Raw genomic sequence first — 16,932 nt, forward strand, 5'->3', positions numbered from 1 at the left:
TTAGGCGGAATTAGCCTACATAACTTACCTACTACTATTGGTTTTATTTATCTGTGTACTTAAAAAAAACAATACCCATAAGCGTTTTAATATCTCTTAAAATCTGCGCTTTAGAGATGCTTTGCAAAGTGGTAGTTAAATGTTTTTTTTAAAACAAACTAATAATTCAACTTTTGTTGATAAGGTGAAAACCTAAACTGTTCAGAAATAAAGTAAAAACTAGTAGTGTGCAATGACGGATAGAAATCCTTGAAGAAAAACATTTTTTCAATCCTTTTTAGAAGTTCAATTGTCCTTAAAATGAAAAGCGATAGCTAAGAATAGTTAAGCGATGAAATTACAGCAATAACGGTTTTATGCAAGAGGATTTTTTTTTAATTTTCCGGTGAAGACAACCACTTCTGCATTTTCCTCACATATCAGTAAAATAGAAGTGAGAAGTACAATGCACATACTCTACCTGTGAAATGGCAACGGTTTGGGACTGGAAGCGGCTACACTGGAGGCCGCGCTGGACGCTGAATCTTGCCTTCTGAACGCTGCATGCAACGCTGGCCTGTGCAGTGGATAATTCCATGGTGATTTCGGCGCGTCCATCTCGAAAGCAGCGTTAGCTTGGCCTTCTAAATTTCTCTCGTTTTCATCCTTCTTAGAGGATAACCTTCTGCAAATGAAACAAATAACATATTAACAGTAAAATGTTTCTATTCCTAAAACTAACCTAGTATAATGGGAAGGTATTTATAATTTAAGGCCTCATCACTACATGAGTTTAATAATAATAATAAATTAGGCGTCTTTTTATCAAGATCTAGCAACAGATAAACTCGCAAAAAAAGAAATTCATTACACTTCTAGCGGTTCGGAATTCTAAAGTTTAAAGTTAAACCTTAAAAGTTTTTACAGCCTCAAAATTCCTAGCCAGAACAATTAAGAAATAATCTTACTTGGATTATCTACTAGAACTGAAAGTATTTATTTATCTTCTGTTTTTAGGGCATCAACATCTACAGCCATTAGAGCTATATATGTTATTATTACCGTGATAAGGATAATAATGAAGTATAAATTTTGAGTTAAGAGAAAATTTAATTATTGTAAATAGCAGTTAGAGTAAGTTGGGTTTTAATATTTTTTTATGAACTTCTATAACTTTTATAAGTAAAGTAAAATAATCGCCTATTTTTTCAGGCGGGGCTTAACGTCCAACTACCAATTAGGTGTCGTGGATGGAGGCGACTAGCAAACATACTTTACTGTATATTTCTTTTATTTAACCATTAAATGAAATCCAAGGCCTAAGACCGGGAATCGAACCCGATTCCACAATGCATATTAGCTTTGCAGGTCTCGCCTCTAACCGCTCGGCTACCGTTGCGCCTACTATAACTTTTATAAGAACATTATTAAACATTAATCGCTACCCTGATATTTCTTAGAAGCAACAATAAAAAGTAAAAAATTACCAATCAAAGACAACCAAGGTGTTCAGGATAGTAAAAGTAATCTTAATACAGGAAGAACCTTCCTTTTAAAAGTTCTTGTCAAAATTGACTGTTAACTTTTATTAAATTATTTACTAGTAATAAATTACTTGACATTAAGTATTAATATAGGTTAAATAATATTACCTTAATATCCTTCTACCTAGGCCTGGAGGTTCTTCTAAACCTTTACCATTTCTTCGTTTATGATGCGATTCTTCGATAATTACATGTCTGTCATACGGAGTATCATAATCTAATTCTAATATTGTGCTGAATCTGTTAGGATAGATTAGATCGATAGTTAAAATTATTAGACCAACTAAGATGCAGAGTGCTCCTGTGAAAAAATAAAACAAATTACGAAACATATTAAATCCATTAAATTTTTACAATTAATTATCAAATAGATTTTAAACTTGGGCCACCACTACCACGTTAATGTGGTGGGAGGAACCAATGGCACTATCTACCGGGAAGCTGCAACATATTGCAGAAGCAATTTTTGTCGGCACGCTTGTAAATTTTTAATTCTGACTGATTTTCATCAGTTTTTACTGATTGAACCGATTTCAGTTTAGTATACGTAAATTTAAAAATTTGATTATCACTTTTACAGTTTTTGTCATGAAAATGTGGTTAGGTCCATAATGCTTTAAATGCCATCCAGAAAAAATATAAAAAAGTGTTAAGACTCATTCGGTCAGACCAATTCTCTGCTCTCACCATTTTAACTACATACATGTATTCTAAATTAATACGCTTCACAAGAATTGTACAACGATAAAATTCAGTAATTAAAATGATTGATAATAATTTTGATAAGAGAAAGTGTTTCAAGGAGTGCTTCTCACCAGAATTCTTGACTCTCAACAATCAGCATGGATCCGTTAGAGTTAAGAACTAGGCCTGCCCACTAACTGGTTAGATGACTCTCCAAGGAGGATGATAGATTAATTTCTTTAATGACCGGAACCGTCCATTTCGGTGGAAGTACTTAAACCGACTGATTATTCCTTGTATCATTATTATTTAAAACAGCACACACCCATTTAATTTGCCGTTTTCTAAAAAAAAAACAGCATCCTGCTGTTCCTTGGGACTGGAATGATTTCATATTTCTTAATATCTCCTTCCTCCCGCGACCAATATAGGTGGAGACACTGGTTATTTTAGTTTGTAATTTTCTTTCAACAACCTAGCAATTTGTTTTTAGGCGAGGCCCTCGGAGCTAAGATGTTCGATTCTCGGTCTTTGGCTTTGGATTTTATTTAATGATTAAAAGAATTCATAGTAAAATACGTTTGTTATCCGCTTTCGTACACGACACCTGATCGGTGTTGTTGGACTTAAAGCCTAAAAAAAAGACATTATATAACTTTACTTTTTTATTTACTTAAGTTATTTTGCAAAGTACTCTTTTTAGGCTAATATAGATAATTCAGGCGCACACTCACAGGACTTCCCCTACACATTTCTATACAGATTTAATGTGTGGTCATAACCGACTTAGGATTCAGAAGTAATCTCAGTTTTCTGGGAAGTTAGTAAATTCTATTTACCGCATTTTCTTTAAGCTCGGAATATCTTCATTAATATCCCCTTAAAGGATTATATAATATTAGTAATCAAGCATGATCTTGTATTTCGTTTATCAAGAATCGAAAAACAGATTACCTAAAGGAAAATTATCTATTTATCCAGTAAAACATTATTAAAGAAAACATGACTGAGTCAGCAAGCGTAGTGCGATATGGAAACACAAAATGAAGTAGAAATCTCTTCACCAAACTAACTGATTTACCTCTGATGATGGATATAAGTCTGATACCAATCAGGAATGCCATAAAAATGCGATCTACGACGGATTACTATATTATTCAGCGATGTACGGACTTAAGCACATTTTCAAAAATAACAATTGATATTTAAAATAGATTAGGTTTCTCACGCAATTACCATGACTTAAATACGTCAATATTTACATTGATATGATCCCAAAAACAATTCATAACTAATGTTCTAGCAAAAAATGAAAATTACGTGGCAATGTTTTGTTTACCTGCTACAACCACTAACCAAAAACACCAACCAAAACGAAATGATAACGTTGTATCTTCAAATTTGACATGAAGCGGTCTGACTGGTAACAGACAGTGGTAGACCAAAGTTGAGGCTAACATCAAACATCCGGTCAAAACCATTGCGCATGCGCCGTATCGAGGCACAACCACGAGCAGTAAATTCATCACTAGCCATGATGCAAAAGCAGTCCTGAAAATAAAATATTAGATTATTAGATAATGATTAATTTTTTATGAGTTTTATCAATTGATGGTTCTGCTCATTTACCTATAACCCCGAGCCCATTCTTAGCAGTACTTCAACAAAGAGCTTTAGATGGTAAGTTATGAAAAGAAATTCTGACGGAAAGCAGGGCTGGACTTGAAATCATGACGGAAAGACTGAGCTCTCAGACGCTCCAAGAAACGAGTCGAAGGCGGAAAATCAGGTAAGAGCATCTCTATAATGAACACTGAAGGCAAACAAGGCAAATTTTTCTGGTTTTTGCATCGATGGTGGCGAAAATTAGTCCCCGATCTCCAGAAGTCTTGGGACAGGATTGGCTGGTGCTTTGCCGTACCTTGGTATCTACCACGTTAGGCGGAGAATGGAAGCAAGTGAGGTCCTTCAGTGGGCTTTCTTAGTCCTACTTCATTCTAAATTCTTTTGATCGTTACAGTTGAGATGTACAGATTTAAACCAGAAGTTTCATCTCCCTAAAGTTTTAGTAAGCAGAGCTTTCTCCGTTTTAGAAGGTCCAGGAACTTACAGTGGTATTTGCGATATGAACTCACCTGGTCTCTGGATGTCAAAGATCTCTTACCTGAACCAAGCGCATACAACGTCAAAAGGATATGAGAGATGTTCTCCACTACTACCCCTTTCTATAGGCCTGTTTCTCGGAGGATTTTACAGTAATCATTCCCGCTCGATCACAGATAATAGGCCTATTCAACCGGATCTTGTGGATTTTAAACATTGATCACTCATCAACTTTTATTTCAGGAAAAATCAATTCTGAGAGGAGATGGGCGATTATGTAAATTGTACTCTCTTACCTAGTACAATCACAAATAAGATTTCTAGAAACTCCGTTATTGCCCAATTTTCTCGATATTATTTGATCTATGTTGATGCAAAACAATAACGATAATATAAGAAGACACGCCCTTTACTTTAAGGAAAATTTGCGAATAACGTTTATAAGAAAAGAAATAAAACTTGTCAAAGTTTGATGTCATCACGCTTTTTCGTGAAGTTGTTGACGATCAAACACCCCTTATAGAACAACAGTCCTACTGGACAATTTTAAATAATAAGTACAAAATGTGGGACCAAGTTCTGAAAAAAGTATATATATATTTCCTCACCATAACAGTATAGAAGCATAATATCCCGCGTGCCTGTAGTTACCGCCCCAGGTGAAGCCTTCCTGGCCTAAAGTAAAATATTCTGCTACAGTCAGTATTGGAAATGGCAATCCTCTCTCTAATCCAGCTTTATAACTTTCGCCCATCTCGCCGGATCCCCTCCATGTGAAACGTTCATTAAAATCTATTTCTGTATTATTGTCACCTGAAGCAAATAAAAACAAAATATTAAAATTTAATAATAATAATAGTTTTGTTGCAGCCAAATTTTTCAATTGAATCATTTCTTTAAAACATCAACACAGACATTTTGTATTTTCTCTTAAGTGAGGAAAAAAAACAACAATACCAACTCACTATAACAGTACGCACTTTCGAACACAAATCAGAATAGCGAATATTGTTACAACTTTTCAACGAAAAGATACAAATAAATTAGAAGATATGAGAAAGGTGAAGCGCTCTCTCTAATACTTTCAAAGAAGGTAGAAAGATGAAAGTAAGATCAGACCCGCCAGAAGACTACAGGTATTTGCCAAGTTTTCTTTAAGAATTCACCAGGCAAATTAAGTTCTACAAAGAAAAAAATCAATGCGGTAACCGATGTACTCGTAAAAACTAACAGCACATATTCACACAATGTCATCTTGGAATGACAGGAGATAAAGATTCTGTTGGACCATATCTATAACACGTGCGTAGTGATAGTAGTAGTAATATTGTTCGCAGTAAAATTGCAATTGGTACCTAATTTTGATTAATTGTATTCAAAAGTATTGCGGACGCAATTTAACTGCCTAATTAACTCAAAAAACTCTGTTAGTGATTTCTATAAACAATGAAAAATTAATTTTTATATGTAGTTATAATTTTCTGACTTTATTCTTTTTGGGTGGTTCTTTGGATAGGATATAAAACTACTTTACAGCCTAACACAAAGAGATTTTTCACTATGCAGAAGAAATTGTGTCCAACTTATTGCCAATAAGAAACACGTTAAGTACCTATCACGCTAACACACATAGCAATGACAAATTAAATAATTTCTTACTAGAACGTAATCACCGACAGAGAATAAATTACAAAATTAATCAGCAATAAATAAAAACTAAATAAATCTATCTAGGATAAAAGAAAAACACAAGCAAAGCTAAAGCGCTCCCAATAAGGTAGCCAAGATGTAAACCATAAAGTAAGGTAACATAACCTAGATTGAAATCTTTATATACGCCATAGGATTGGAAGTTACGATCAAGAAGTGCATAGCTTACAATTTTATATTATTATTACTCACTAGTAATAATTTAAACTAACACACAATAAAAATTGTTATTACTAACAACACTTTAATTTGTAAGATAAACATTTTAATAAATTTTAACCATTGTATATTCGTATTGTGTAAAATACATACGATAACAACAACAACAACCGTGTAAAAAATTATATTTCTGAGATGTACAGATAAAACATTATTTAATGCGTATACTTTTATTCCCAGACGATTACATACAGCGCCACAAATGGTACACACTTGCAATTAATACTAAAATTAAATGAAGGAAAATATTCTTCTGTATGTGTCTTGCAATTAGTGTTTCAACTTGTGATCTTTTAAGTTTTGTTTCATTAAGAAAGACTTTGTATCCAATTGGGCTGGATAGGTTCTACGCTTAGCCTTTTTTTTTCAGTTATTCATAAAATAATAGATTTATTACTTAAAATATATGCCCAAGAAAATATCAATTAAGACATCTAATCAATTTTACAAATTAAAACTAACATGTTTATTGGAACTACCTTCCAGAGATATCTATGTTGTTCTTTATATCTTATCTAATTATATTTTTAAACGTACAATAAAGGTTTTTTCAAAAAATATTGTGCGGAACAAAACAATAATAAATAGCAGAAGGATAAAACTTTTTACTATGACTACTTTACTGTTCCTGAGACAATTGCCTTAAAGGGGGCTACAATAAATATAACCCCGCGAATTCAAAATTGCTAAAAATAGAGAAGAAGATATTCTGAGCGGAGGTATATGGGCGAAGTAGTGTGTGGACGTGTAATTGAGCGTGGTTTATCCCTACCTCCCTATGGTTCTATTGGTCAGTATACACGCCCACTAGACCCTTGTTTGATCCGCCATTAGGATTTTAAAGCTAATTATTTCTACTAAAACAATAGTTTTGAATTTCTAGTACTATTTTTTTCCTCCTTCATAAAAAATCAACTTATGCAATAAAAAAAATTAATGTTATTTTTAACTTTAACTGTTTTATTCCGACAAAAAAGGCACATGACAATTGAAATTAACCATATTCGGCATTCATAAACCTTAGTTGATGGTGAACCGTAAAATTAATCTTCAAAATAATTTATTTTTGTTTTTGCATAATTGTGTACTTTATTAAATACCTATGGAGAAAAAAATTCTAGAGAACATTTTTCATAAGAATAAGGAGCCTAAAAAGTCTTAATGGTGGAACGTTAAAGTGGTATGTGGGCGTGTAATTGAGCGTGGTTTACCCCTTCCTACCTTAAGAGTTGGTATTGATTTGTTGTTTTAATTGCTTTTATAATTATCAGTATTTTTCTAAATATATTAGCCTACAATTAATATACGGTTTTTTTATTTTTAATAACTTTAATTTTTTCCTGTTTAAGAAAATTGAAGATAAATTTAGCGGTGTTACAGCCTGATGCTTTCATACATAAGCTTACATTATACAATCGTATCCAAATATGACCTTAAATCGACTTATAGCCTAATCATTAGGTGTTAGGATATAAAGAGGTCGGCAAGACATTTTTACTTTTTTTAAAGGGGTCGCGGTCGCAATAAGTTTAAGAAGCACAGTTTTAGACAAAATAAAATAAAATAAATAATAATATGAATAATACTATAATATAACCCAACTGCACATATTTATAAAATAAATCATAATGATTTAAAGGTGTTTTGAACAAATTTATAAAAAATAAAATAACAATTGGTATTATTTAGGCAGAGGTGAGAAAAAGAGTGATACGATAATTTGGTGTAAATTATTTTAACCTTTATGGATTTTTTTTTTACAATGGGGGCGGCGCGTTTATACTTTATTTTGAATTATAAATTACGCCTACTAAAATATAAGCAAAATATTCTTTTGCTGTGTTGTCCTACTTTTTATAAAATCAATAAATCGCAAACAAGAAACCTTACGAATTCAGGATATAAAAAAATGGGTGATTCAAAGAACTTTAGATCTTACAAAGTAGGATTTGGCGAAAGCCCTTGATTAGTGAATAGTTAGAGGCTATTGGGGGTTCAAATGTGGCCAGGGAGACGAAAAGGTACTTGCACAGCTGGAAAAGCCAAACTGGCGGTTCAAAGTTTGCGCTCGCTTCTAACCTGGAATTGACCCAGACTGAAGTGAGTTTTTACGTGAAGCTGATGAACCAACTTATGGATTAAGCACGCAATTATTTTCTTACGGAGACTCACAATCACATACACATTTTTAAAGTTACTGTTAAAATATGATGGACTGATTGAATCAGTAAACATCTTGAAACTATTTCACAAAAACTGTTCTCGTGATGTTTATTCACCACAATTCATCATCTGCTTCACCCCCTTGCCTAGCAGAAATTGGGCAACTTTATTCCCTAGTCGGTATTATACGTGTGAATAGACAAAGTCGAAAATTGTTTAGTATTGTTGCCAACAAAGATAAGCAATTCCTACCTTTGTGGGAAGTTGATTAGAGCAGAATTTTTTTTTTTTTTTAAATCATTTATTAATTTGTTTAACATAGTAATTTGACCGCTGATATTAATAGTAAATATGATTAATTAAGTAATTTTACTTTCACTTTATTGTGTGGCCTATTTATAATTCATTCTTATTCCTAAGCAAGAGGAAGTAATGAGAACGAATCAAATTTTTAAAAAATTCAATTTCTAACCGGAAAAGAACGAGATGAAGGTTCCTTGAATCGGAAAAGAAATCTTTTGCGCATACTCACACGACTTTCTCTTACGTCACTCCCAAAGTTTTAACCTGACTCATTTTATTAACATTGAAAATAACAATAATAAACTAAATATTACTAAATTTAAAAAAAAAATCACATAATTATTTTAAAATGAAGAAATTATTAAAAATTACAACCTATTAAATGGATTACAACTTAGTTATTGATTAGTACAACATATTTCAGCAGGCACATGCCCTGTTATTCATTTTCACGACCTGTAATTTACTGGGTTATGTACATGGATATTTTTGTTTTAATTACTATTATTATTTGAATTCCATCAAAATGTGTTTGGTTAACATTTCTGTTGAAAAGAAGTCATTAAGTGATTAGTTTGAAATACTTGAAAATAAAATTAAAAAAAAAAACAAATGTATAAATTAAAATTGATTATAATAAACAAATAATACTTTTAAAAATTATAGGCTCTAGTTAATTGTATTCTTGGAAGGACTTGGTAATTATGGTGGATAATAGTTTACTGGCCTTAGATTGGCCTTTTAATATTATCTTCTGAAATAGTATTTGGGATTTCCAACCAATTGAACGAGCCAAAATTCTCTAAGGCTGTACTTTTATCACTGAGTATTAAAAGAAAGTGAACAGTGTCCTGGAAAAGTATGACAGCTTCAGCATCTTGAAGTCTTACTAAATAAACCATAGAACGGTAACCATGAACTTACTTTTTGTCCAGTACACAGCTTAAATTTATATTCCCGTTCAGATCCTCTGATCGGTATTACAAACTAAAAAAAAGGATTACAACAAATATCTGGTTCGCATTCTCATTTATACAAAATTTTAAGCGAGTCTGTAAATAACGTTGTTTCCAATGCTGCTCACCTAATAGTGTAATATTTACATGCGTCAGTCCAATATAAGCACCAAGTTCAGCGCTTAGTAGCTCCTTGGAGAAAGCGCTGTAAGGACTTAGTATCTTCGTATTCGCTATATGCCAACTTGAACCCATTCTGCAAACTGTAACAGAAAGTTATTCAGTCAATTAATATCACCATCTTAATCTGGGGATAATAGTCCTATGTTAATGATTATATTTTAGAGTTAAATTTTAGGGGCAAGGGCAGGGGTAAAATACATGAAACTGTCAATAAAGTGGTACTTTAGGTCTTCAAAGATTTTTTGGTCTACTTCTTGAAGGACCCTGTTTGAATAAGGAAGAAGGTTGAAACAATGTGTTAAAAAGAAAGTCGTGTTTTTGCAACACGATTCGCAGCAGCAGATTCGTCAGCATTATTTTCTCCTATAAATAAATACAAGGATTATTTTATTGTTTATTCTACAAGATTTAAAAAAGTGATACGAAATAAATAGTATTTTTTATATGAATAATGGGACAAGCGGGAAATAAGTCTTGGAAGAAGTACGCAAGCGCAATTTCAAATGTACATATTCAGTGGTATTATCTTAAGAGAAAGACTAGAGTATAAGAAGGGTGACCCAGTGTCACGATGGCAGTTGAAACGTGCTAGGTCACAGTTCTGATCTGCATGTGTGCTCCCTTCTGAACAATATGATAACCTTGGGTCCGAGCAGTAACAGAAATACTGTCTGACAAGTAGAGCGAAGACATCGGTCAACCTTTCAGAAGTAATGTCTGCCAATCTGAAGTTTTAGCTATTAATTGGAAAACTTATTATTATTATTTTTTAACATTGAGTTTTCATAAAACTAAAAAAAATAAATGTTTTGAGGCTCAATGAATGCAGGAAAAAGGCTTAACACCACCCATTACACTCAAAATATCACTTTAGAAAGAAGCCTACCCAATTTTCCTCGAAAAATATTTCACCTACTTGTTCCAGGGCAATGAAAGTGCCTAATTTAAGGAAAATGGAAGCTTTTTTTTCTTTATCTCGAGAAAATCTGTACAAGCATAAAAAAAAGATGATTCATTTAGGAGGTGGTGCTTTCCGCTAAATTTTTTTTGATACTCACGAAATATAGTGTAAACTTCAGGTACAGCAATTCTGAGCTAAAGTGCTGTCAGCACCTCAGCCATTCTATAAAATCCGTACTCAATTTCAAAGCGCCAACCGAAACGGTCAGAGGCGAAACCCACAAAGCTAAGATGTATTGCGATACTGGATGCGATTCCCGATCTAGGCGTTAGATTCTATTTAATGGTTAATTGTGAGAAATCTACAGAAAAGTAGGTTTGCTAGTCGCCTCCATTCATGATCCCTAATTTGATAGTTTTGACATAAAGCCCTCCCATATGCCTTATAAAAAGTTAGGGTGGAGAACAGCCAATTTGAGAACCATTTTTAGCTTATCGTGATTGCATTCTCGGTACCAACACACAAAAAAAAGTAATTTCAATTCCACCAAAAATAAGTTAAATTACAAATATAAAATTATTTAACCTACTAACTAGTATGGAAGGGAAGTAAGTACATTTCTGGTTTCGAACCCGGTGTGATTTTCCCCTACAAAAACCCAGCAAGTTACCACTGATTGATCTAACCCAATATCTTATTATTTTTTTTAGAATCCACACTTAACTTACCCTAAACAGCTAAAATGCATTATAAATAATTATTACAACTTATACAGAATTCAATTAACTACATTTCTGCCCTTCTATTATTATAGAGTGCAAAAAAAAGGTCGTCACCTTGCACTTATAGTGTAACACGCTACTATTTACTATTTTCTTGAGTAAAACTAATACAGGCATTTCTTGCAGACAGTCGGTTAGAAATGTCTTCGCGTAGAAGGATATTAAATATCTGACGTTATTTTGTGTAACTTTCTGCGTACATGTTAGTGTGAATATTAAATAAAATTACATATTAACTGCTTCAATGCGCTATTGCACCCATGTTTCTAGTATTATGCAACAGTTTTTTTTTAGTTCGGGAACTTCAGTTCGAAGAAGTTATAGAATTAATTAATATTTTTCACGCAGAAACAAGAAACCTTTTTATATTTTTTTGATTATTACTATTATTATTAAAAAATAGGTCCTCCGAAAATCGTACACCTCAAATTTAAAATGACTTTCTCCAATTACAAATTCTTGAAGTAAATTTTCACTTCCTCTAACTAGTTTAGGGAAGTATTGCAATCTTGCCAACTTTTCACCTGAAATGTAGGTTTGACTTGTTAGCGATATTTCTTCGTGCGTTGGTTATACTGATAGAAAGTAATGTACACGTCCAGCAACTGAAGAAGTAATCAGCATGTGGGATTCCAGATCTTGTAAGCAAATTCATTAGCTTCCAAGTTACAATTATTGCTCCCATGGGAGCACCAGTTGTTTAATATAAAAACAAACCTATTAACATATGTTTGCAAACAGTCAGAAAGAAGCTATAAACGAGTACATTGGATCGCCGACGAGCAAGAGAACCCTTTTGCTTTCTATTAACTCCATGAATAGCTGGTCACATTGCAAGGGGACGTGACAAGCGAACCAAATTGCTGTAATTCACAGACAGACAAATACTTCAAGTCAATTTCTACGGTGTAGGATTTGTGTTCCAACTGTGTACAGCTTATCTAGTGCTTCCATCATGAAAATGTAATTTGATTTTTTTTTTTTAGTAGAGTTGCCACATTTACTTCATTCTACGGCTCCAGATTCGTATAATATGCGTCAAATCCAACTAAATTGGGAGATTTCTGAATTCATTAATCTCTTTATTTCTTAATCATTTATACTGCAATCGATTTTCGCTCTGGCTGATTTAAAAGTACACATGTATACCAGGTCGTAGCTAGCGTCTTTTTTTTTTATTATTATTTATTCATTTTTGATATTCACGCCGGAAATCCAGACTGAATAATAAACCATGCGGTAAAACTTGTGGAAAGTTGATGATCGAACTCCCAAAACCGGAAAGCACGCTATTAAAAAGCTAAAATTTTCCTTGCATTTCCTGAATACCTAATATGTTAATAACACTTAGATTATAGCTTTTATTTAGAATATTTTCCCCAAGGCTTTTTCTCAAAAAGCGTAGCTTCTGCGAAATGTGCTATAGTTTCCAAAGAATAAAATGTTAGAAAAATGCAGTGAAAGAATTAGTGTGTGCATTCCCCCTTTTTTCTTAATTGTGAAAATACGCTTTCCTCCGGAAAACCCTGTTTAAGGCAAGCTTAAGTAAACTTATGGTAAGTACTCCGTAGTTTAAAAATACATTTTTCAATTAAGACAAGTTTTTTTTTGTAATAATTCGAAACAATATTTATTATCGATTGTTAAGATTTCGATAGATTTAAAAAGTGATTTATTATTGATTGTGGTTAAGATGTGCTGAATGAGGATAAAATATTATTTTGATAAAGAGACTGCTGTCTAATCTGACAAATCATTTATAAATTAATAACTGTAGCCAATTCTAAACTAGCGTATTTACATTTTATGACACTCATCAATCATTAAGACAATAAATATTCAAAAGTAAAAAAAAATTATTACATCCTTTATATTGTTTAAATTAATTATTGTTAAGTATTTTATTTATTTAAGCTAAGTAACCGGAAGTAATTATAATGATAGTTGTCTAATTTTCGATAACCAAGTTCTCACCGGAAACATGAAATCCCCAGAGTCAAAATAAAAGCGGCTCCAACGATTTCTCCTTAAGCATGTTATTCTAAGGAAAAAGTATTTGTCTTTCAATATTATTTAGGCAATTTGGGAGGGAACTTCAGAAATCTATTCAGTAAGTAGTATATCCGGTCAGCCGGATTTCCCACAAAATTGGGAAATTTTAGTTACATTACTTAATCACTAAACTTCACTGAAAAGGGCCAAACATCCCCTCTAGTCTCGCAGTATCCTTAATCAAATCGCCCCTGATGTAAAATGTTTCAATCAGGTGAAAAACTCCTTGCATAGAAAGCCGGCACGATAGCCAAACTTCCTTCCACTCACGGTAGAAAGTAAGCATAAAATAAGAAATTAAACTCTCACTTTCTTAATGTAGAACATGTTACTCCTTTTTATTTAAAAAATAAAATAAAATAAAACTCGTTTTTTTAATATTTATTTTTGTGAAAGTTGGCTTGTATGTGTTATGGCAGTCCAATCAGCTGTTTTGAACCACTTCCAACAGATTATTCAACTTAGCTCCTCCAATTTCAAATAAAATATCTCTTTGTAAAGGTGATAATGTACGACCTTTTTTTTTTCCCACTTTCTCTGTCACCAGTCCAAGAAGGCTGTGAGATCCGGTAGATTTTCGCGGGAAAATAACTTCTCTGTGTGTCCAGAAAAGTGGTTTTAAACAAAGAGGTATCTTTTCATGCAGACGACGTGTCGCCGACTACACTACATCCTGAAGACCAATCACACCACTGTCCGCTGCAATAGCAGCTACTAAATTAAAAATGTTTTGCATTAAATTGGACACGGCATCCACAAGAGGTTCGAGTTATTATCGAACGAGGAGGCTAAACACCAGTAATTTTGCCTTATTACAGTTATTTAAACACGTATTTTAAAGATTTAACCCCATAAAACATAGTCTAAATGAGCCATTGTATCAGCTTAAATGCCATATTAACAAACAAATAAAACACCCATCACATGTAACAGCTGTAGTAACATATAAAAGCAACTGCCACCTAGTGTGAGAACAATGGCAATAACTTGTACTACTAAGATCGCACCCAAGGGAAGGTTATAGATTTGCATGTTTATAACTAGCATTTCTATTCGCGCTGAAACTAACATTAAACATTTCTTTACAATACCGCTAACCCCTGCCCCCTCCAAAATGTTAACAAGGGCAATAATAAAATCTATTATAATTTTATTACGTTTGTCTATTTAAATTGTTATGGTACTTTGGTCAGGTTAGGACCAGCATGCTCTTTTCCTATGGCACCATTAGTTAATGTCTGTTATTTCCCCTGCTGGTTATATACAGACAGCTTACTATCTATTTAAAATTATTATATATATTATATATATAAACTATATTATATATATATATAACCTTCTCTAATATGACATGGTTTTTATGACCAGTAATAACATGGTGGTAGAAGAATTAAAATCTTACAAACTAACAAAATATTTTATGGTCGCCCGTAATATCTAATATTAAACACTTTGCCAATAAATCTGTTGTTATAATTTAAATTAATTATCTTATTTATTGTTTATATTAACAATAAGACTGTCATAAATATCCATAATGGTTTTTTAAGGCTTGAACCCCTTGGAGTCTTGACAATAATAGGCTACAAAAATCACGAATTTCTATACTAACTATTCTCAAAGAGGTCTATCTCAGAAATTTTCTTTTAATTCCGTAAACGATTGATTTTTCGCAATTTATAAGAAATCTATTTAGGGCCCCCTCCCTTCCACACACAGAATTTTCAGAGAAAACTGTTTCCAGTAAAATTTGTAGATTTGTTTTGTTGGGTAAATCGCTGTTCAAAGTTTGAATAAAAAATCGTGTGGAGCTGTTTGCGAGTAAAATCTTAAAATATCAAACAAAATCGAATCGAAAAATTAGCACTATCGGACAGCTGATTTTCCTCAGGTTTGGGAACATAATCATTATTTCATTCTTTCTCAATTTAGCCACAGATATGAGCAAGCACGAACGATAGTAATAATTATCTTTAAAAAGAGTTATGACTGAATAAATTACAATCTAATTAAGACCACTGTATTGCACATCTTGACAAGAGGAAAACGTGCAATATTTTTCCTGGTTTTCCGGGAAATTATTAATGAAACAAATAGATTTTTTTTTTCTTTTAATGAACAAAAGTTCGTGAAAGAGCACGTGCTTGTTGAATTATCGCGCATGTGTTGAAGGTAACCGCTTTTTCTTGTTTTTATTCATCTATTTTTAAATACAGGATGCTGCCAGATGAAATATCAGTATTCCTAATGAGAGATTGTAAAATATCTTTTTTTTTAGTTCGTTTAGTGTAAATTTCACCTTATTTTCAAATCTCTGACGGCTAAAAACAATTATCTAAATATAATACTTTTTGGAGAGTTTGTCGAGTCACTTGTTTACCCATAATCCAGAACTGAAGCTGGCAGGAGAGAGCTCTGTTCTTCTTCACATGTAGGAAGGATTCAGCTAGGAATGCATTTCAGCACGATGGTCTTCACACCGTTTAGGAAGAAAGAGACGATGAATAATTTTTAAAATTTCTAGTCTTTTGCGAGGCTGTATGGACCAGAAATAAATGGGCGCGAACAGATTTCCGGTAATCCACATACACTGAGAGGTTTCTGTATGAAAATCCTTATGCATGGTACTTAGAAAGCTGTTAAAAATACACAATTTTGGTTATGCGCTACTATTAGATAATAAACGACATAATTAAAATACAACGAGGTCTTGAATAAGTTCAGAATTTGGTAAAAGTACACCGTGGTACTACCATTATTACCATGCACTGATTTACATAATATGCTTTTATTCTACGTAATACAGGACATAAACAATTGGTATAGATATACTTAATATTAAATTAGTCTCTAAATACCTACAAGTTGTTTTGAAAGCACGTCAATACGTACGTACAATAAACAATAGCAAAATCTGGTTAATACGTAATAAGATCATACAATGACGTGTGTACTCACCCATGATGACGTTTCCAGCGAATAAGCTCAAAGTGACCGTTGAAAAAGTCGAGAATCTCTGCAAGCAGATAACACATTGTTAGTTATTTAATTACCATAAAACATATTAAATAACCATGTTTCCATTTGATGTTATTGAGCCTATCATCAATGGGAACAGCAAAAGTAGCTTTATTAAGCATCAAGCAAGAACGGGAAACGGAGGGGTCAAATTTTCGGAATTGAGTTTTGACCGGATATTAAAAAAAAAAGAATGAGTCGTATTACATCAACATTATTATTAAACTGATCTCTTTTTTCTTTTAATTATGCAATCAATTCTAAGTTATAAGAAAATTCAATTATTTCGTAAATTATGGTAAGAAAAAGTCATGCGAGTCTTCGTGCGAGATTCT

General features: G+C 32.7%; 1 protein-coding gene across 8 annotated transcripts in view; it reads right to left on the bottom strand.

The window, feature by feature from the left end:
• The window catches only part of mol (dual oxidase maturation factor 1 mol), a 155,123-nt gene that overhangs the window by 1,813 nt on the left and 136,378 nt on the right, over positions 1-16,932 (bottom strand). For all 8 annotated transcript variants that reach the window (XM_074112960.1, XM_074112958.1, XM_074112957.1 and 5 more), the window contains 6 exons: positions 16,538-16,595; positions 9,790-9,924; positions 4,919-5,123; positions 3,547-3,758; positions 1,632-1,824; positions 461-664 (listed from right to left, as the gene is read on the bottom strand). In XM_074112960.1, coding sequence (XP_073969061.1) covers positions 461-664; positions 1,632-1,824; positions 3,547-3,758; positions 4,919-5,123; positions 9,790-9,924; positions 16,538-16,595 — 1,007 coding nt within the window. The remainder of the gene's footprint in view (positions 1-460; positions 665-1,631; positions 1,825-3,546; positions 3,759-4,918; positions 5,124-9,789; positions 9,925-16,537; positions 16,596-16,932) is intronic.

Source organism: Rhodnius prolixus, unplaced genomic scaffold, assembly GCF_049639745.1.
Source record: "Rhodnius prolixus isolate KJV_2025 unplaced genomic scaffold, Rpr scaffold_7, whole genome shotgun sequence".
Lineage (NCBI taxonomy): Eukaryota > Metazoa > Arthropoda > Insecta > Hemiptera > Reduviidae > Rhodnius > Rhodnius prolixus.